A 22,349-nucleotide genomic window follows, 5' to 3' on the forward strand; every position below is an offset into this window, starting at 1 on the left:
CAGAGTTTCCTTTGTAAATGGAGGTGTCCATACTTTTAGCATATCATTTTCTTTTGTAAATTCAATCAAACAATTACAATCAACACTATACAATCCCTTATCAACAAACTTGACAAAAATAAGCCTAAATCACAACTCATGAGACTAGAAGGTATGGGGGCCGGCTTGGCCCGGCGCCGGACCCCCACACCGCCCCCCTGGCCCGGCTTCCATCACAATCGGCCACCCATAGCCGGGTGTGCCGCCCCTCTTTTCAAAATAATACCGTTATTCAACGGCTATTTTAATAAAAAAAAAATCAATTTCCTTTTAAATAAATACCATAATCCCAATCCATTTTTTTTATTTTTTATTTTCGGTTTCTTTTTATTTTTTAGGAAATGTAATTTTTTTTTTATTTTCGGTCTCTTTTTTTTAGGGAATGTAATTTTTTTTTTATGCAATGAAATTATTTATGTTGTTTGATGTGGTGTTTTTTAAATTTTATAAAGTTTTTATTACCTTGGTTATTAAATTAAACAATATAAAATTATAAATAATGAGGTGGGGCCCCATCCTCCATCCCCCTCCATCCCTCATTTGGCTCATCCTCCACGGGCCGTCTACGTGGCGCCTACGTGGAGGCTCATCCCCGTGGGGATGAGCCGAACCATACCCACTAGTCTGAACTTGAAAGTTTGTAAAAATATGTAGTAAATCACTAACATACTTAGTAGGTCTTGTTATCTTTAAAAATACGATTAGTTTCCTAAAAACTTTATTTTTAAAGAATATGTAGTTTCACAACTTCTAGTCATGGTTTCCGAAAATATTTCTTTGTGGAATTTTCTTGTTACACAAGTGTTCATACACTTGTTTACTTACTAAAAATGTTTTTAGTTCATACAAGATCCGGGTTTTAACAACACTAGTATTTTTCACTTGGTTCTTTCGAAAAACCACTTGTAGATCTTTAGATCTACAAATTTATAACCTTATTTTTCAAGAAAGATTATATTTACTCAAGTTTCAAGTTCATGGGTGGATGGTTTCATCATCCTTCATAACTCTAACATTTACATCTTACTAGTTCATGTTCTTGAACATGAACTAGCATGTTTTGATGATGATCCATCCTATTTTTACTATCAAACAACATCAAATAATCATAACTACACAAGATTTACATGATTTACACACATATCTTCTCTTTATCCACCCTATTTACTTTATGTTCAAGACTTTAGATTATGTTCATTAGAGCTTCTTAACTTTTCATCATTCAACCATCTATTAACCACTAAAATCAAGAACAAGATGATGTTTTAGAACACTTACTACTAGCACAAGGCTAGGGGAGAAACAAGGCGTAAAAGTGGTGGATAAAAGGAAACTAGAGTGGTTCTTGAACTTCCAAGTGCACCAAGCTTGTTTGTAGGACTCCTTGCACCTTTGAGTATATGAGAAATAGCTAGAATGAAACTTGATGGTGGAGATATGGTGGTGGTGGTGTTCGGCCGCAAGCAAGGGGAGGAGAGGAGAAAGGAAAGCTTGATGTTGGGTTTGATGAAAGAGAAGGGTTAACTCTTGAACATATTTATAAACCAACTCTACTATTATCCTTCATGCAGTGTGCCTTCTAAATGACCAACATCTATCAATAAAATAATCAAAGAAGCAAGGGTGTGTCCCCACCCTTGTGACCGTCGAAGTGAGGGGGGGTATGGGGTTGGGTGGTGATGGTATAGTTACAAGTTGGTTAAGTTCTAATGATATTTAGTTAGTGTATAAGTGTGTAGTATAATATAAGGTGTGTTAGGGTATTCGGGGACCCTAACTAGCTCAGAAAAGTAAAAACAATATGTCTGGCAATATTTTTATGTTCCGGGTAATGTCCAGTTGTTCGATTTGACATTGTTCCGTTAAAGGGCTTAATTAATCCGTAAAGTGTCTTTTATGTATATTTTTGTAACACTTTTAATTTCTAACACTTAGGAAAACACACAGGACTATTTAGTAACTTTTCTGTACACTACCAGTATGTTAACAAGCACATGTAAGTATAACACAGAAATCAGAAAGTAGTTAAATGATTCAACACAGTCATTAAGCACTTTAATTATCATTAATAAATTGTACGGAACACATGTAATTTTGAGGGTTGTCACAATCTCTTCTCCTCATCCAAGCCTTTTCAAGAACAAAGAATACAAAATGACATATGACTGTCATCAGTATCTTTTTCTTGAAGATTTGTCCATCTCATGCAGCAAAATCTTTCTGAGTTACTCTTCTCAGCTAACAATCCATTCAATGAAACTTCACGAAGAACAATGCTGGATATCCAATATAGCATATTAGCCATCTTTGATTTTTTTTTTTTAGTTTTTTGGCGTTTTACAGTGAGTGGTATTTAGTAGTATTTTGGCGTTTGTTTTTTTTTTTTTTTTTTGTTTGGTTAAATGGTAGTTGCTGAGAGTTATTATTTTATAGGATTTCTTTTGGCGGCGTAGGTTAGGCGGTGCATTTTTATAATAAAGTATTCGTCGTTTCAGTTACTGTTTGTAATTATTGTTTTTGATAAGCTTTTTTCTCTGAAGTCTGTAACACGTCCCGTCTTTCAAGTTTGGCGTTTTAGATTCTAATATGATAAATTTTCCGTCTCTTCATTTATACTGTTTTGTAATTACTGTTTCTAGTTACGTTTTCAAGTTTGCTTTTTATTTTTTTTTAATTTTTGGGTTTGTTATAATACTTTTTCAAAGTAATTTTATTATAGTTTGGGAGTTTTTGGGGGCGTTTTACGGGATGATAGCGTTTAAACAAGCATTTTGGCTTTTTTGGCGTTTTTATTATATATGGCGTTTTTATTATATAACAATCAACTGAAAAAGAAAATAAAAAATTTTGGCTGTTTTGGCGTTTTTATTAACCACTAACCCAACCACCTACCTTTAACCCAAGCCTAACCCTTCCTGTGACACCCCAGGAAAACCAGGAAACCACGCAACCTATCTAGCTTCCTCAGTAACTACGTGCTAAATTTCGGGACGAAATTTCTTTCAACTTGGGGATGATGTGACAACCCGTAACTTCGAAGTAAAAACCGTTCGTTTCACTTCTATAAATTAATTATATATTTGTCTAAATTATAGTGTGTAAACGAGTATTCGAACCAAACCTATATCGTGTTGAACTGACCTGGACTGTTTGAACCATGGCATAACTCGCGTGACTCGAAACTCTTGAGGTCCGAATCATGGCGTAAATCTTTTACGTTGGTATTTGGTGGTTAAAATAATAATAAAAGTAGTTGTAGTAATATAACAACATCGTTGACTTTTGTTCTTGTTCTTTTTGTGATATGTAGCCCACACCCACCCACTTATTCCTTCTCTTTAATCTCAAGTCCCAACCAATCCCAAATCACCTATAAATGTTATCCTCATGAGTTTATACGTAAACTGCATGTGGTACCTTAACTCTACAAAACAAATCCTAATCCACCTCTTTTAGCCCAAGATGTGCGGCCCACACACACTCCTAATCCAAACCAATTTAGTGTTTTAATAGGTTACGTATGCATTAACTTATAACCTCTTACAATTCGCAAAACCCTACAAACCAAAACCACGATCATGCCACCTCCTCTCCTGCTTCTCTTCGCTGCTACTGTGGACGAAGATCCGACCCGGGAACTCGACTTCTAGGCTGTTCAATCGAGCCACTCACTTGCTAGGTAACTAGGCTTTGCACTTTTGTTTTAATATATGTGATTATATGTGTTTTTTTTTATTAATCAATCAGGATTATATGGCTGAGTTTGTTGATATGCATGGTGAATTGATATTATTTGAAGTAATAGGTGATAGAGATTGGGTGTTATATTGTCTCGGTCGTTCACATGATCGGTTAAACCACTAGCATTTATTTGAGGGTTGAAACTTGCTGAATTGTGATGATATTTATAATGTTCAAGCGTGATTATCATAGAGTTTTGATGGCTGTGTGGTTCTGTTTTGATTAATGATCTTGATGTACTTGTTGATGAAGGTGATATAAAACAACTATGCACCTACTGTGAATCATGTTTTTCTGTCTCTGGTTCACTAGTTAATCCTTCGCGGAATCGGGAAACGTAAACAGTAATCTGTCTGAAATTTACAGCCAACTTCCGTTGGCTGTAACCGGGTCATAGCTTAACGAAAAATTGATTTTCTTGAGTCTACAATGCGTAATTTCGAAATACGATTCAAATGGCACTGGAATCATGATTTTTGGACGTCGTTTTCTATTTTAAATAAACTATTAGTTTCAGCAACTAAAGCTGAGTTTTTTTGCAGAAAATACGTTGAGTTGCGTAGCCTGTTCCGGGACTTTAAATTATCGAAACCTTACGCTTTCAGAGTCTAAAACCAAGTATCCGGAAATAGCTTTCAAACAGAAGTGGTTTCGTATTTTTCGGACAGGTCTAGGTATTTTTAGCGGAATTGTTTGTAAAACTGCTATGAGCTGCCATTTTCTGCAGAAAATGCAGCGAACGTTTTGCGTTATAACTCAGTGTGTAGTTACTGTTTGAATATGAAAATGTTACTGTAGATTCTAGGGATCGGACATGCGATTTTGTTTTTGGTTTCGCGCCAATCGGATACACAGATATTTTTAAATAAATTTTTCGGCAAACATGATCAGATTACGTCAAATCTGATCATGGTTTGGCGCAAGATTTTTCACGAAAAATCCGTAAGGAATTTGGTCACCAAAATTTAATACAATGGTCTCTGGTTCGATTGAAACGTTCTGTAATTCTTCGGGAACTATCCGGTGCCCGAACGGTCCCAATTAATGCACCGCAAATTGTCCGAAAATGCACTTAAAAGCTGAAATTTTGTGACAAGATTTACTTGTGATTTGTGACGAATATGTGGTCGCTAATTCGAATAGCGACACATTGCATGCATGTGTACATCTAATCTAATACTAATAAAAAGGTATAGATAATGCCACATGGCATTCTCATACTAAACAAAAGCCTACTTAAAGCCATATGTCATTTTCTCCTTCAATTCACATTTATTATTATTATTAATTATTTAATTAATTAATACAAAACAATAAAAAAATTCCTTAACAACTTAATACTAATAAATATTTTATTGTTTACTTAGATATTAATTATTTAATTCTGACTTATCTAAAATATATAGTTAGTTATTAGTAACAATTCTACTTATAATAAACAATTTCATATAATGTCAATGTGACAACACCTTCTTATTCTTTAAAAAAAGATTTCTTTACAATAAATTATTATTTTATATTATAATAATAAAAAAGGTAAATAATAGGTTAATCTGATATTTGAAAATCGGTTTACTTCCATGCTTTGAAAACACTTTTAATGTTATTAAACCTATGTAACAAACGCGTTTAAGGATATAATATCTTCATACTAATTTTGATACAAGTCTATACTCACTGGATGTCCTAAATGGAGTTATATTTTTAGGCTTGCCATACCATTGATAATTAACAAAGGTCAATGTTCTAGTGACGTTATTAAGAAATATTCATTGAAAGAATAGTTTATGTAATGAACTCGACTACAGGTCCTATCACTAGGTGACTAGGTTATTGAGGCACTCATATTATCCTCCGGAAGTAATAATAACACTTGAACATTTATCCCTAAATTTCGTTTAATACCTCCAAATAGAAATATTTCATTTATATTGAAAAGAGATAGATTCCTCTCGCCCAATGTTTTGCCATGACGATAAATAAAAGTATAGGGCAATTTTTATGTAAAGTTGGTTTGTTTATAAGAGAATTAGTTTTTACACATGACCAACTGTTGCATCATCTACGGTAAAGAATTCACTTATATAAATTTACGAAGAGAATATAAAATTAAACAATTTACAAATTTATATCCTTAAACCCGTGTAGTACACGGGTCTAATAATCTAGTATATACATTATAATATTTTATGTGCAACATGTTAGAATACGTGTAGGAACTTTGTGCTCTATTTGAAACCAGTAATTGACTAAATGTTAATCATACTAGGACGTGATTGACCAACCCTGACCGTTAGCTATTTTAAGAGTTCAACCGAGCATCCTAAGGTGAGTTCACACTTTTCACAAGGCATGGATTCCCAGGGGTTGGGAATGGGTAAATGATTGAAACTGAAACTGCGTGATTTCCTGATTTGGAACACGTACACACCCTCTTTGTTGAAGGGTGACAACATGTGATAAGTATTTAATCGGAACCTGCGTAATCTTCTGGTTTGGAGATTACGTACACACCCTCTTTATTGAAGGGTGACAACGCGGATACTAGACCAAAACTCTCTATCATGAAGTCCCTCCTTTTATATCGACTTAATCGTCGGGCCAATGGCGAGCGGGTCATTAGTTAGACAGCGCTATTTAGGTTTGACAAGCCTCACACCGTGCCGCAGAGGACGGGCGTGAACTAATGGATCTGGGCACTAGTCAATGATGATAGACATTGACGTCAGGGCACCAACTTACTTTAGTCAGTGGTCGATATGGTAAACAGGTCTAGTGGTTAACATGGGGAAGCCCCCACCAACTATGGATATGTTTGGGAAACAGGGTAAACGGATTAACTTACAACTTACAAATGAACTCCTGGTTTTGAAACAACTTAATAATGAACACCAACTGTGAACTCGCTCAACTTTGTTGTTGACTCGTTGTTACATGCCTTGCAGGTCGTTAGGTGCGTAGATGGAACTTGCACGAGGAAGAGAGGTCGTTGTGGGACATGGACTGTTGAGTTCCATGTTAAACTTATGAACTTTTAACTTATGTTTTGGGTTTTGAACTTTATGCTTCTGCTGATAACTTTAACTTGGTTGAATTGTTTTGACACCAATTATATTGATTGGATTGGACTTTTATTTACTTAATTTATATTGTTCAATATGATTGGTGGCTGGATCCTGGTCAGTCACGCCTCCAAGCGGCGATACTCCGCAAGTGGATTTTTGGGGGTGTGACACTTCCCCCAAAAGTCCTCTTGATATTTACAAAGGTGTATAGTTAAAAAGGAGAATGATTGATTGCTTGGCAAGCCTATGGTAGGAGTTAGTTCCATGCCGCTCTCGAGTGTTTCACTAAAATACATCTTCGGCCGAGTGTTGAGTGATCCCCCGTGAGGTATGTGAACTTGTATATAAATGGAATTTTAAAGAGGCATGTTATGCCCTAATAAGTAATTTATCTTATGTGACGTTTTAAATAAATCATGACGAATAGGATTGTAAATAAATAAAAATAACCTATCACTAGGTGACTAGGTTATTGAGGCACTCATATTATCCTCCGGAAGTAATAATAACACTTGAACATTTATCCCTAAATTTCGTTTAATACCTCCAAATAGAAATATTTCATTTATATTGAAAAGAGATAGATTCCTCTCGCCCAATGTTTTGCCATGACGATAAATAAAAGTATAGGGCAATTTTTATGTAAAGTTGGTTTGTTTATAAGAGAATTAGTTTTTACACATGACCAACTGTTGCATCATCTACGGTAAAGAATTCACTTATATAAATTTACGAAGAGAATATAAAATTAAACAATTTACAAATTTATATCCTTAAACCCGTGTAGTACACGGGTCTAATAATCTAGTATATACATTATAATATTTTATGTGCAACATGTTAGAATACGTGTAGGAACTTTGTGCTCTATTTGAAACCAGTAATTGACTAAATGTTAATCATACTAGGACGTGATTGACCAACCCTGACCGTTAGCTATTTTAAGAGTTCAACCGAGCATCCTAAGGTGAGTTCACACTTTTCACAAGGCATGGATTCCCAGGGGTTGGGAATGGGTAAATGATTGAAACTGAAACTGCGTGATTTCCTGATTTGGAACACGTACACACCCTCTTTGTTGAAGGGTGACAACATGTGATAAGTATTTAATCGGAACCTGCGTAATCTTCTGGTTTGGAGATTACGTACACACCCTCTTTATTGAAGGGTGACAACGCGGATACTAGACCAAAACTCTCTATCATGAAGTCCCTCCTTTTATATCGACTTAATCGTCGGGCCAATGGCGAGCGGGTCATTAGTTAGACAGCGCTATTTAGGTTTGACAAGCCTCACACCGTGCCGCAGAGGACGGGCGTGAACTAATGGATCTGGGCACTAGTCAATGATGATAGACATTGACGTCAGGGCACCAACTTACTTTAGTCAGTGGTCGATATGGTAAACAGGTCTAGTGGTTAACATGGGGAAGCCCCCACCAACTATGGATATGTTTGGGAAACAGGGTAAACGGATTAACTTACAACTTACAAATGAACTCCTGGTTTTGAAACAACTTAATAATGAACACCAACTGTGAACTCGCTCAACTTTGTTGTTGACTCGTTGTTACATGCCTTGCAGGTCGTTAGGTGCGTAGATGGAACTTGCACGAGGAAGAGAGGTCGTTGTGGGACATGGACTGTTGAGTTCCATGTTAAACTTATGAACTTTTAACTTATGTTTTGGGTTTTGAACTTTATGCTTCTGCTGATAACTTTAACTTGGTTGAATTGTTTTGACACCAATTATATTGATTGGATTGGACTTTTATTTACTTAATTTATATTGTTCAATATGATTGGTGGCTGGATCCTGGTCAGTCACGCCTCCAAGCGGCGATACTCCGCAAGTGGATTTTTGGGGGTGTGACACTTCCCCCAAAAGTCCTCTTGATATTTACAAAGGTGTATAGTTAAAAAGGAGAATGATTGATTGCTTGGCAAGCCTATGGTAGGAGTTAGTTCCATGCCGCTCTCGAGTGTTTCACTAAAATACATCTTCGGCCGAGTGTTGAGTGATCCCCCGTGAGGTATGTGAACTTGTATATAAATGGAATTTTAAAGAGGCATGTTATGCCCTAATAAGTAATTTATCTTATGTGACGTTTTAAATAAATCATGACGAATAGGATTGTAAATAAATAAAAATAAAACTTAATAAAGAATCTTGAAAATCCCGACACTCTATGACAAGCCCAAAAACCTTCTCTTCTACCCGTTCCATCTGGGAGTGTAAGCCACATTATAAAGAGTTTTGCTTGAGGACAAGCAAAGATTCAAGTGTGGGGGTATTTGATGTGCGCAAAATGCAACATATAAATTACATCAAATATGGCATAAAACTAACCCTTTTTTAGTACTAATGTAGGAAAAAGTGTGTTTTTGTCTTCCTTTTGTATTTTCAGGATTAAATGAGCTCAAATGAACAAAAGAAGCAAAAAGGCAGCTAAATCTAACATAAATACAAGAAAAGGAACAAACGTGGCATGCCCAACCCCCCGACAGCATCTTCCCAAGCAAAAACAAGAGAACAGAAGGCTGAACACGCCCTGTGCTCAATGAGCACGGGGGCGTGCCTAAGTGTCTGTAGAAAAGACAAAGTTGTAGAAAAGACAAAGTTGTAAAAGCTTCTATCACCCACCACGGGGGTGTGCCCAGCAGACACGGGGCCGTGGTCAACTCTAAGATTCGCAGAATCTAGGAAAATCTTGATAGTACAGATACGCTTTTGCACACGGAGTCGTGTCCAGCGGACACGGGGGCGTGGTCAACTAATGCAGACAAACTGCAATTAATGAAGAAAGAGAAGATGGGTGGACACGGGGCCGTGCCCGAGCTTCTGTGCAGGCTATAAATAGGGGTGCTTGGCTCATTTGCAAACCATCCCTTGGCACACCACCTCTATCACACTTCACCCACCCACCACCACCATCATCCATCATCCATCATAGAGTGTGTGAGTAGTCTCGGGATCCAAGATTGATCGTAAGAGTTCTTGACAATCAAATGCCATGTTTGCCTAAGTCTCTTACATCACTTGGTAAAGACAAGTGTCTAGTGTAATACCTTTTATCAGAATACTTAGTTTCAAAAAAAGTTTTTTATTTGACTAGATACATACAAGATTGTGTTGCATTTTTTTAGAGATTATATGTTCAAAAATAGTCTTATTGATAATCATATTAGTTAGTTGAAAAAAGCTATAGAATATTCAATTATTGGTTTATAGGTTCTATATATAATATAGTTATTCATTAGTTTTTTTAACTTCAATTTTTTTTTGAATTCTTGGTTTACGGGTACTTCAATTTCTAGTTTACTAAATTAATCTTATCATGATGCAAAGTATTTGATACTTGAGCTTTTAGTTTTCAACGTTTATGTTTAAGACTTATATTTTCTTATTTGTGTGCTATTTTATATAACTTTTATTTATATTTAAGAGATATTTTTTCTTATTTGTGTGTTACTTTATTGCATCAACGGTTTCTTAAAGCACTTGATAATAAAAATTTTAAATTAAATAATTACTAGACATATGTAACACTTATAACATATATCCATCACAATAATGTTACCATAAATATTATACGAATAAGAAAACTACGAGTGTCGCAATGTAAAATGTCACTCCGCCGCATCGCGCGGATACCGTGCTAGTAATATTTATATGTATGTATGTATGTATGTATATCCACTTATTTAAAAATTGAAGTTTAATCCTACTTTACTAGAAATCAACTCAACAATCAACAATCAGAGGCTTTGAGCAGCGGAAAATTTGGGAACAACAACACCTTCTTCTTCGTCTTCTTCTTCTTCTTCTTCAAGTCAAACCTAAACCAAGAACACACACTAGCGGTTACTTTCACGCATCAACAATCGACTCGATTACGCTCTCGGATGATCACGGCTCATAACCTAGCTACGGCGGTGTTGGCGGTTGACGGAGGATGAAGAAATCCAAGGTGAAGAACACCGGATTGTTACCTAATTCCTTGAAGATTATATCTTCCTGTATTCGAACTGTTTCTACTAATGCTAGCACCGTCGTTCGTTCCGCCGGTGCGTCTGTTGCTGCTTCGATTGCAGCGTCTGCTGATGATCACAGAGATCAGGTGTTCGTTGCTATTATTTTGTTTTTCATCGATTTTAACTGCTTTTCATGTCTTAATTCACTGTTATGGTTGTTTGATTGAATGAATGAAATAACTGTTTTAGTATCCTTATGCTTGTTGTTAATTACGGTTATAACTAATTTTTGAGAAGTTTTCATGTGTTAATCAACTGTTTGCTAAGTAGTTTTGCTCAGTAGCTGATTTGAGAAGTTACTAGTTCATTTCATGTTTATCGTGCATAGGGTTATAGAATGATATATTAAGTATTGAAATCTCGATAATATTCGTGTATAAGTAGTATAAATCCTAGAAAATCAAATAGTTTTGGTTGTATAATTGAAAGAAACAAGTATTTTAGTATCGTTGTGTTTGTTAATTACGGTTATGTGTGGTTATAACTAATTAGAGTTAAAAGTTTATTTTATGTTTATTGTGCATAGTAGGGTTATAGAATGATATAGTAAGTATTGGAAGCTCAATAATATTTGTGTATAAGTAGTATAAATCGTAGAAAATCAATTATAACTAATTCGAGAACTTAGAAGTGCATTACATGTTTGTCGTGCATTATAGAGCGATAGAATAATATAGTAAGTATTCGAATTCGATAATATTCATGTATAAGTAGTATAAATCGTAGAAAATAGGTTGTAACTAATTCGAGAACTTACAAGTACATTTCACGTTTACCGTGCATAGTAGGGCAATAGAATGATATAGTAAGTATTAGAATCTAGATAATACTTGGGTATAAGTAATATAAATCCTTGAAAGTTGATAATTTCAGAACTTACAAGTACACTTCATGTTTATCGTGCACAGTAGGGCAATGAATGATATAGTAAGTATTCGAATTCGATAATATTGATGTTTAAGTAATATAAATCCTAGAAAATCGATTATAAATAACTCGAGAACTTACAAGTACATTCCATAACTACTTCGAGAAGTTATAAGTTCATTTCATGTTTATCATACATAGTTGGGTTATAGAATGATATAGTAAGTATTGGAATCTCGATAATATTCGTGTATAAGTAGTATAAATTCTAGAAAATCGATTATAACTAATTCCAGAACTTACAAGTACATTTCATTACTAATTTGAGAAGTTACAAGTTCATTTCATGTTTATCGTGCATGGTAGGGCATTAGAATGATATAGTAAGTACATGAATCTTGATATTATTCGTGTATAAGTAATATAAATCCTAGAAAATTGATTATATTAATTCGAGAATTTACCAGTACATTTCATGTTTATCGTGCATAGTAGGGCAATAGAATTACAAAGGGGAGGGTTTCAATTCCTGCAAGGTCTAGGTTGTGGCGTATTTATCCTAGAAAATCTAGGAGTTGCTGTTAAAAAAGGTAATATAAATCTATAAATGCATGATGCAAAAATAGATACATGTATACTATGGTCCATGAGTGCTGATTTATGAAAAAAACTATTGCTTAAACCTTCTTCCCTAACTTGTATTAGGGAGAAACAATGCCATTTGAACGTTGATATAGAAGGCACCATAGCCACAATAAACAGTAGTTATCATAATATATTAAGAATGTGTTATTAATAAAATTTATGGAATTCGATAACTTTGGTGATTAGTTACAGAATATATTATATTTGCAACGGTCCATAATAAAAGACGTTGAAGAGCTCCTATATTATATTAAGGTATTGGTATTTGTACTGTTTGGAGGCAAACATAGTATATCTTTGTGTTGATTAACAAAAGGCAACAGTGTTATGCTTGTGACCGAAAGCAATTTCTCTATGTTGATTCACAAAAGTCAACAGTGTTATGCTTGTGACCAGAAACTTAGTGCATCTGATCTATTATTAGCATTAATGGGAAAGTGTATTGACTCTTGTTAATTAATGCTTTAAATATGTGTGAACCAACTAACCACATAATTATTGTCCAATTTGTTAAGTCTTGCAATAACTCATTCCTATTTTTAGATGCAAGAAGGTGTCTATCTTAACATTTTAATGTAAACCAGGTAATATGGGCCGGCTTTGACAGATTAGAAATTGGTCCTGCTTCCTTCAGACATGTCTTATTGCTTGGTTATCAGACTGGTTTTCAAGTTATTGACGTTGAGGATGCTTCCGATTTTACCGAGCTTGTTTCAAAGCGTGACGGGCCAGTCACTTTCTTACAATTGCTGCATATTCCTACAAAATCTGACGCCAATGAAAAGTTCCTACAGTTACATCCATTACTAATGGTGGTTGCTGGCGATGAACCCACCAGGTCGGGGCTGGGTCAAAATCGAACCTATTTGAGTCAACCAGGTAGGGATGGTTCAGTGATGGCTCAGTCAGGAAGCTTGGTGGACTCTCCTACTGCGGTGAGGTTTTATTCTCTTAAGTCCAATTGTTACGTGAAGGTTCTCAGGTTCAGGTCAACTGTTTTTATGGTCAGATGCAGTCCTCTGATAGTTTGTATTGGTCTTGAAAAGGAGGTAACATGTTTATTCATTCAGACATTTTCTGACATTGCACTTATGAGTTATTGTAAGTTAATTTTACATATGTTATATCTTATATGTGATAGATACACTGCTTAGATGCGGTCACACTTGAGCATAAATTCACTGTACCCACGTATCCGGTTCCTCGGTCTGGAGGCCAAGGAATGGTTGGAGTTAACTTTGGGTATGGTCCATTAGCCGTGGGTCCACGGTGGTTAGCTTATGCTTCAAACAAACTGCTTGTATCTAACACGGGCCATTTAAGCCCGAAGAACCTTACTCCTGGTATTAGCCCATCGACCTCACCCAGCAATGGTTCCTTGGTGGCTCGTTATGCAATGGAATCAAGCAAACAGTTGGCTGCAGGAATAATAACCCTAGGTGACAAAGGATATAAAACAATCTCTAAGTATTACCCGGATATGCTCCAAGACCGTCCAACATCCCCTGCAAATTCAAATCCAAACTGGAAAGTTAATTCTTCTTCAGAAGTAGATAATGCTGGAATGGTCAGTCCTTAAGCCGTTTCACTTTCTAAAATTCTTGTGCAAATGTACGTGTTACAATATAAATATTAGTAAAGAGTTGATCCATGTAGAGTATCATATTATATAAATCTACTTTGTCTTTTGACATAAAAGCTTGTAGATTTTCTATTTTCTGATTCTATAGTTGGTGCAGGTCATTGTGAAAGATGTCATCTCAAATGCAGTTATATCACAGTTTAGAGCTCATTCCAGTCCACTGTCTGCCTTATGTTTTGATCCAAGCGGGACCCTTCTGGTAACAGCCTCGATACATGGTAATAATGTAAATATTTTTCGAATTATGCCTTGTACCCGCAACACTTCTAGCAATCAAATCCATGATTGGAATTCTTCTCATGTGCTGCTTTACAAGCTTCACCGTGGCATAACATCAGCTGTAAGTATACTGTATACATCTATTCATCACAGTATGATTTTGCCTAGACGTGCGATCGTTGATCCATTAGCCAGTACAAGGTTCACTTTGGGTTAGGAGAGGTGGTTTGTACACCACCAAAATTTATTCATACACCATAAATAACACATTGTACAATGTCACACAAACGTAGTTGTGTATGAGTATATTTTGGTGATGTGCAAAATATCTCCCTATATATTATCCCTAACATGTCAAACGGGTAAATGACAAAATTTTGCTAAAAAGGAAACAAGTCAAATGGGTCAAAAGTCATTCAAAGAGTATCCACGTTCATACAACCTAGATGTGGCATTTTCAACCTATTCACTTATAAAGGGGTTAATTTTTGCTTATATTTATAGATAGATATAAGAGTAAAATGCCATTTTCGTACCTGAGGTTTGGCCAGTTTTGCGATTTTCATCCAAAGGTTTGTTTTTCCGCATCTGGATCCAAAAGGTTTGAAAGCCTGCCATTTTCATCCGGCTCGTTAACTCCATCCATTTTTCTTCGTTAAGTCAGGAGTATTTTTGTCTTTTTACCTACTTGTTTTTGTTTCTTGTTTATTAAGGGTATTTTGAATACTTGTAAATTATGTTAAATGCTTGTACATAAAGTGAAAAAGATCGAATTGCCCTTTAAGTTAACAGAAAAGACGGAAACACCCCTGACTTAACGGAGAAAAAGTGGATGGAGTTAACACGCTGGATGAAAATGGCAAGATTTCAAACCTTTTGGATCCAGATGCGAAAAAACAAACCTTTGGACAAAAGTCGCAAAACTTGCCAAACCTCAGGGACAAAAATGGCATTTTACTCTAAATATAATAAACTAGCTAGAAAGGAAATGGGTCTGATAGGAGTAAGACCCCGAATCACCGGTTCAAATCAAACGGTAAAATGAAAGATAGTTCTACGGTTCGTTTGGATACAGATTCACCACCAAACGAAACGGTAGGGCTGCGATGTCCAACCGAAGATACAGATACACCACTCCGGCTAAGATATCGTGTCTAAGAACACCACTCAATATGCCACAATTGAGCTAGCATAGACACATTAATTTAACTCTCACACTCAAGAGATAAATCAACAAAATTCTTTTCTCAAACATAAACTCACTGTCTTGTTCTTTCCATTAGTACATATTTAACTACAATTACAATAACCGACCACTACTCCCATTATCCTTGTTCATGGGTTTTACTAAATAAAATAAAAATGAAAAAAAAGCACATGTTGGAAAATAAAAAACTGCACAAAACATGGACTCATGCAAATAAAAAAAACACAAAAATATAACTTAAAAATATTAAATGAAAACGTGACTTAAGGGGCTATCAGAGTCAAATGGGTTAAAAGTCAACCCGGGTGTATTTTTAATGCATGAAATCTCCTAAATCATCTTATTCATATTAGGGTATAATAAAAATAGTGGTAGTAATATAGACTTTGTTGTCATTTCTAACACGAGAATTATGTAATAAAGTCCATGACCTCAAACCTAACCTCAGCAGGCCCATACTAAAATTTACACGCCCTCCTATTTTGTTACCCTGCACTCAACCCGTTCATTTTGCCATCTCTAATTTTCGAGTCATACTTTATATTATTTGTTTGACAGGTTATCCAAGACATAAGCTTCAGTTGCTACTGTCAGTGGATTTCTATTGTATCCTCCAAGGGTACGTGTCATGTGTTTGCTCTATCACCCTTTGGTGGTGAAACGGGCTATCGGTTTCAAAGGTCCCACAGTCGGGCGGTCAACCCGGTTCAGTCTCTGCCATGGTGGTCAACTCCATCATTTGTCATAGACGAACAGCCGTTACTGCCACCTCATCCCCTTACCCTTTCAGTAGTGGGTAGGATAAAAAATAACAATTCAGGATTTCTTAATTCCGTTAGCAACACCGCTTCTTTTTTGGGAAAGACAAATATACCCTCTGGTTCTGTTGCTTCGGTTTTTCACAACTCTACAACTTATCGTAATCAGAATATGTCTAAAAAGGTTAACTCTTTGGAATATCTGCTAGTTTATACTCCTTCTGGATACGTAGTTCAATACGAACTTCTTCCGTCAGTGGGGATTCAACAAATTGATGTTGGGTCACGGACTCAACCCATTTCATATCAACCGGGCCAAGATGATGAGTTAGGAGTGATATTCGAGCCTTGCCAATGGTGGCAAGTTTCTAGAAGACTGGATTTTCCCGAAAGGGAAGAATGCATATCTGCAACGTCAGTATATAATGTTTGTATGGGAAGTCAAAAGCTGGTTGAAAATGATTCGGTAAAGCAAAATGATAGAGCCCATTTGTTTCTGTCGAATGCTGAGGTGCAAATAAATTCTGGAAGATTACCGTTGTGGCAAAATGCCAAGGTATGAAGTATAGTAAAAATAGTAACATGCTGGTCCATTTTGCTAAATATATTCATTTATGCTCTCGTTACTGGTTCAATCGGTAGCCTACCGGTATAGAGCAACAGGTGGCATTTTCTTTAATTAATAGTGCGGACATGACATTTTTGTTGACAATGAAATAAAAATTGGTTACTTAAAAAAAAAAGAAGTTTAATTCTTTATGATTTGGTATTCTTGTATAATCCTTTAAATTAGGTTAGTTTCTCTAGATTCTGTTATTATGAAAATTTCTTTTGTAAGTCATAATTTTTAAAATGTATTTATCCAACAAAATTATGATAATATCTTTCCACTCATCATCTTTATTTAACAGCAGCAAAGTATAATAATAATAAATTAAGGGAAAAAAAGTAAAATATATAGTTTCCAAGTCATCATTTTATTTAATAAAATTGGGGTAGGTTAATGTACAATAATCCTTAACGTGCGTTGGTACGATATGAAATACGCATGTTATAAAATCAAAACCCTAATCACACATGAACAAAACCATAATCACGCATGAACAAAACCATAAATCACGCATGAACAAAAATCATAACCATGCATGATTATGGTTTTTCTTCATGCGTGATTATGATTTTTTGTTCATGCGTGATTAGGGTTTTGAGTTTTATAACATGCGTAATTTCATATCGTACCATCACACGTTAAGGAATATTGTGTTTTACACTATCACAATAAAAATGCCATATCAACAGAATACCTGTTCAATCAATCAAATTAGTGGATTGCCATATTAGCACATCAATCAAATTATACTGGGCCGTTACCAAGTATAATTACCAAAGTGGACGGTGCACCAAGAGGCAAATACGTTGCTATTTTATGACATTTGACCTACTATATGCATGGTCAAAGTCAAACCAGAACATTACAACCCGCATGGGCAAATGGAATCAATTCCTTTTGTATTCTGCTGATTCCATTCCTTGTCATATTCTATTCCTTACGTATGTAATTCAAACTTCTTTTTGGTGCAGGTACATTTTTATGTGATGAAATCTGCAAATGTGGAAGGATATGCAGATGGAGGAGAGGCTCTGATTGAGAACATACCTTGTTATGAAGTGGACATAAGAAGAAAGGATTTACTGCCTGTTTTTGACCATTTCAATAGCATTAAATCAGGCTGGGATGACAGGTAATGACCATTTATTTTAACTTCATAAACTGTAATTGTGACGGGACGCCTTTAACTCTTGATCACACTTTAGACAATGTATTCTTTTCAATACAAAATAGGCAGCATGCATTAAACTTTTTCAAGCGATAATGTATACGTAGGCCACCGAAGTATTCAAAAGTTTTGTTTTGATTTGACTTTCTTGATGACTTTTTTTTTCTGCAGAGCATATTCTGCCAGAAAAAATCCCGGTGAGTCTGGTGATGAATCTGTCATCTGTCTCTCGAAGCCAGCGTCTGTTAGCTCCACTGAAAGCTCGGATGGAGGTATAATTAAAGATACATTATATGGTCAATATTAATTGACTAACATTCTGAACATGTCACTTTGTCATAAAGCCTCACATAAGAAAAACGAATTTGCATGTAAAGGTTCAAGTGTCTTGACATAAGTTATAATTTCTTGTTTCTAAAAAAAATAGAGGTTACATTATTTTGTACCAAGCCTCCAGGTCTTGATTTTCTATAGGTGGCAAAATGGGCGGGTCAGGCAAGTTGGGTAATACAGGTCCGGGTTGACCCACCACCAACTTTTTGTTCATTTTTTCAAATCTTATAAATAGTTAACATGTTATATATATGATTATAAAGCTATATTATTTGAATAAATGATTTAGGAGGTTGTAAGCATTTAAATACAACAAGGGGAATTTTCTATCCCCTTGATGTGTTCAACTTATTTCATTTTTAGCTAGGGGTTTTCATTTGACCCGTTAGAGATGAATTTAACCCAGATCGAACCATTTTAACATAGAACGGGTCAGAATTACTGCCTCTACATGCTTGGAACAAGCCTGTCATGTGACCATGTTTGTTTCACCCTGTTTTGTTTAGTTTGGTTTCTTACATGCTTGCTTCACTTCATTTCTTCCACCCTATCGTCTATATTTATTTATTTTTAATAACTTAATTTCAGGATCATCCCGAAGGATTGAGCATTTGCTTGATCTTGATCCAGTGAATTGTGGGAAATCTAGTATGCCGAACGGTTGCACCCTGAATGAACTTTATAATGACCCAAGAAGCTACCAAAACCCTAAAGAATCAGCATTTTCCCCTTCAGATATATGCAAAACCGCTACTTGTCAAACTATAGGAAAGAGTGGTGGTAGAATTATGAGCACGCCTTTGTTGACCACCGACCCTTTCGATTTTGAGGAGCTGCCTACTGGGGTGAAGAAATCGGTGGATTTTGAAGGGTGTTTTCAGGAGGGTTATTGTAAGGTGGTTGAACCTGATGGTGACGGGAAGCTAACTGGCGGTTCAATTGATTATGGTGAATATGATGGAAGACAAGAGAATGATGGGGAAGAGGATGAATTGCTTGGTGGCATGTTTGACCTTTCTGAAGAAGGTAAATACGCAGTTTGACTTTTGCATTTAAACCTGTTACTAGAGGTGGTAAATTGGCGGGTTGGTTAATGGGTCAAGATGACGGATTCGGTAAGGGGTCAAAATGGTTTTAAACCAAAATATGTAACTTATTGAGATACCGGTCTGATTGGGTCAAATATGATTACAAAATTATATTATCTCAATGAGTAAAGTACACGGATGGTCCCTGTGGTTTACCAAAATTTTGGATTTGGTCCCTAGCTTTCTAAAAGTACACATATGGTCCCTGGTTTGCACAAACACATTTAGTCCTCAGCTTTTTCTAAAAGTTACATGGATGGTCCCTGTGGTTTGCACTTTGTAACACATTTAGTCCCTAACGTGAACATGCTAAAATCTTTAGATTTGTTGGCTAAGGACTAAATACGTTACAAGTGCAAACCACAGGGACCATTCGTGTACTTTTGAAAAGCTAGGGACCAAATCCAAAATTTTGGTAAACCCCCAGGGACCATTACTTTATCTCAATAATAACTAACCTTTTAAATAGATAAGTAACTGGGTTTTAACTAAGTAGGGGTGAAAACGAGCTGAGCGGCTCGCGAGCTACTCGAGATCGGCTCAAGAAAAAGCTCGAAAAGAGCCGAGCCTTATCGAGCTTGAGCCGAGCTCGAGCCTAAAATAAAGCTCGTTTGTTTATCGAGCCCGAGCTCGAGCCTCTCATGTGAAGCTCGTTAGGCTCGTCGAGCCTTATCGAGCCAAGTCGAGCCAAACTTATTTAAACTTGTTTACAAACCAACCTCGAACCTAAAAATAAGCTGATTTAGTAAATGAGCCCGAGCCCGAGCTTCATTTCTCGAGCTTGCGAGCCTAAAAAGTTATTTATATTATTTTTATTTAATATATTAATTAATAGATAATAAACGAGCCGAGCTCGAGCTTGAGAAAATACCAATGAGCCAAGCTCGAGTTTTGAAAACAAAGCTCGAATCGAGCCGAGCTCGAGCCTGAGCTCTCATAAGTTAATCGAGCTTGAGCTCGGCCTGGTCGGGCTCGGCTCATTTGCACCCCTAGTTTTAAGCATTTAAAATTGGGTTATTACACCAAAAGGTAACTTGCTTTCACCTTATTATCATTATATGTAAATAACTTTCTATTATCTGTAAAATGGTGCCAACATCAAAAACTATATTGACTCGCTCTAAATATTTACTATTTTTTTTTTTTTTGGTGATGATACATGATTTACTAATTTCATAAATCCAAATGATCAAAATCCAATATTCATATTAGCAAATAGAAAACATAAACATAAAGTTACCAAAAGCCATTTGAAGGTGTGAAATTGAGGATGAAATATACATGATTCTAGATTTCTAGGTTTTGGTAATTGGTTAGAATTATGGAAACGTCGATACGATATTTCTGTTTTTTCCCGCTTTTTCACAAGCCCGCCAATTGTACGTATTAGCATACGTATTCTCGCCGAATCCAACCCTAATACGTATTGAACCTAAAAATTCGCTATTAGGGCAAACAAAATTCAGTGAATTGAAAAAGGAAATTCAAAGAATTGAATAGCATGATGCGCTGAATTGAGGGAGCGAATTCATGAATTCGTACCGTATTATACGCATACGAATTCCATATGGTACGAAAGGTACCAAAATGAAATTAGCCTCTTTTAGAGCGAATTCTGTGACTATGATTTTGACCCCCAATAAACATTTACCCTTTTGACCAGTTAGGCAATTACCACCCACCTAATTTGCTGTTTGTACTTTCCATATTCATCATCAATAGTTCTACCACCCTTTTGACAACCAAAGGCAACCTAAGTCAAAACTAAAACAATAATATTATGTCAACAGGTTAATTTGCTTGCAAGATGCATTCAAATTCATCAAGTCAGAGCCTTGTATACTTGTATGTGATCATCTCTCCCTTTTGTTTCTTTTTCTCTTGTATATCTGTGAATAAATGACAGATTTTATGGTTATGTTGGGGGTCTGGTATTGGTTCAAAGGGGAACAGGTCTTATTTGGTTCACTCATGCACTCACTTTCTAAGCTTGCTTGTATAGATGTGGTCAATGTGAAAGTTCTCTACAAAATGTATATAATAGATCTGTTTGTATATATTTTTTTCGTTAATCATTAGAACCTGTTACCAGAAAACTTACAGGACCCCGTCAATACCTTGCTAAGCAGTAAAACAACTTTGTGCTTAGTATATGGCCTTTAAGGGAGTTAAAGACTGAAAAATACTGAAAGCTGAATTCGAACATAAGACCTCTGTTAAAGGGGAGGTAATTTTACCCTTGCACCGCTTTCTTGAAGGATAATGTGTCGTAATTTTTCTTTTTTAAAAAGCAAAGATTAATAATATTGAAGTGTTACTGTCTTAGGGATATCTACCGATAAACACAACACTAGTTTGAAAACAATCCTTGTAGCATTCTCATCCCACCCAATATATACTCTATATCAAAATTTTAGAGAACAATTTGAAGAAACCATTCAAAATATCACTCGGTCCTATTCTTTATAATAGAGAGCAATTTAGAGAAAACAAAAGCATGCCTCGGTATAAAAAGAGAGAATAATAATAATAATAATAATAATAATAATAATAATAATAATAAGTGTGTGCGAGTATGATAAAGATAGAGAATGAGATGTGAGAGGTCTTTAAAACGTATACAAATTTTAAAGAACATGTTGATTTTTCGTTAAATTATACAGACAGAGAGAAATTATACAGACAGAGAAACTGGAATGTGATTGCTCTAAGGGTGTAAGAGAAGCTCCACCCGTTGGAGTAGCCCCCCCCCCCCCCCTCTCTTCACCCCAACAAATTCTACTACTTGTACTCAAACATAAGGGGGAGCGGGGCACCTTCGGTGACCCCGTGCGGGAACCATGCTTGCCGAATTAGGGGGTGCCGCCATCAAGGCGGTGAGCTATTTGGGGGAACGAAATCGGTAGGGAGTCACCGATGAAAGGAAGGAGAGA

General features: G+C 35.9%; 1 protein-coding gene across 2 annotated transcripts; it reads left to right on the top strand.

Moving 5' to 3' along the window:
- Window positions 1-10,571: 10,571 nt before the first annotated feature.
- Window positions 10,572-21,589, top strand: LOC110884164 (autophagy-related protein 18g). Of its 2 annotated transcripts, XR_002560966.2 has the most exons (10): window positions 10,572-10,965; window positions 12,976-13,440; window positions 13,533-13,958; window positions 14,131-14,373; window positions 16,018-16,773; window positions 17,799-17,959; window positions 18,167-18,267; window positions 18,917-19,354; window positions 21,207-21,261; window positions 21,362-21,512. XR_002560966.2 is itself a non-coding variant. In XM_022131847.2 (9 exons), the coding sequence occupies exons 1-9, from the start codon at window positions 10,801-10,803 to the stop codon at window positions 21,209-21,211; spliced, it is 2,760 nt and encodes a 919-aa protein (XP_021987539.1). In that variant the 5' UTR covers window positions 10,572-10,800; the 3' UTR covers window positions 21,212-21,589. The 2 variants fall into 2 exon arrangements, 1 of the variants encoding a protein (XP_021987539.1); XM_022131847.2 differs by having other exon boundaries at window positions 21,207-21,589.
- Window positions 21,590-22,349: the final 760 nt, after the last annotated feature.

The sequence above is a fragment of the Helianthus annuus genome, chromosome 10 (assembly GCF_002127325.2).
Source record: "Helianthus annuus cultivar XRQ/B chromosome 10, HanXRQr2.0-SUNRISE, whole genome shotgun sequence".
NCBI lineage: Eukaryota > Viridiplantae > Streptophyta > Magnoliopsida > Asterales > Asteraceae > Helianthus > Helianthus annuus.

What these genes read in the sequence shown, in the direction of transcription:
- LOC110884164 (XM_022131847.2), top strand. Translation starts at nt 10,801, where the DNA reads ATGAAGAAATCCAAGGTGAAGAACACCGGATTGTTACCTAATTCCTTG. An exon ending in GTATTGGTCTTGAAAAGGAG is followed by an intron (nt 13,441 to 13,532) that starts GTAACATGTTTA and finishes TATATGTGATAG; the next exon opens with ATACACTGCTTAGATGCGGT. An exon ending in AAATCAGGCTGGGATGACAG is followed by an intron (nt 17,960 to 18,166) that starts GTAATGACCATT and finishes TTTTTTCTGCAG; the next exon opens with AGCATATTCTGCCAGAAAAA.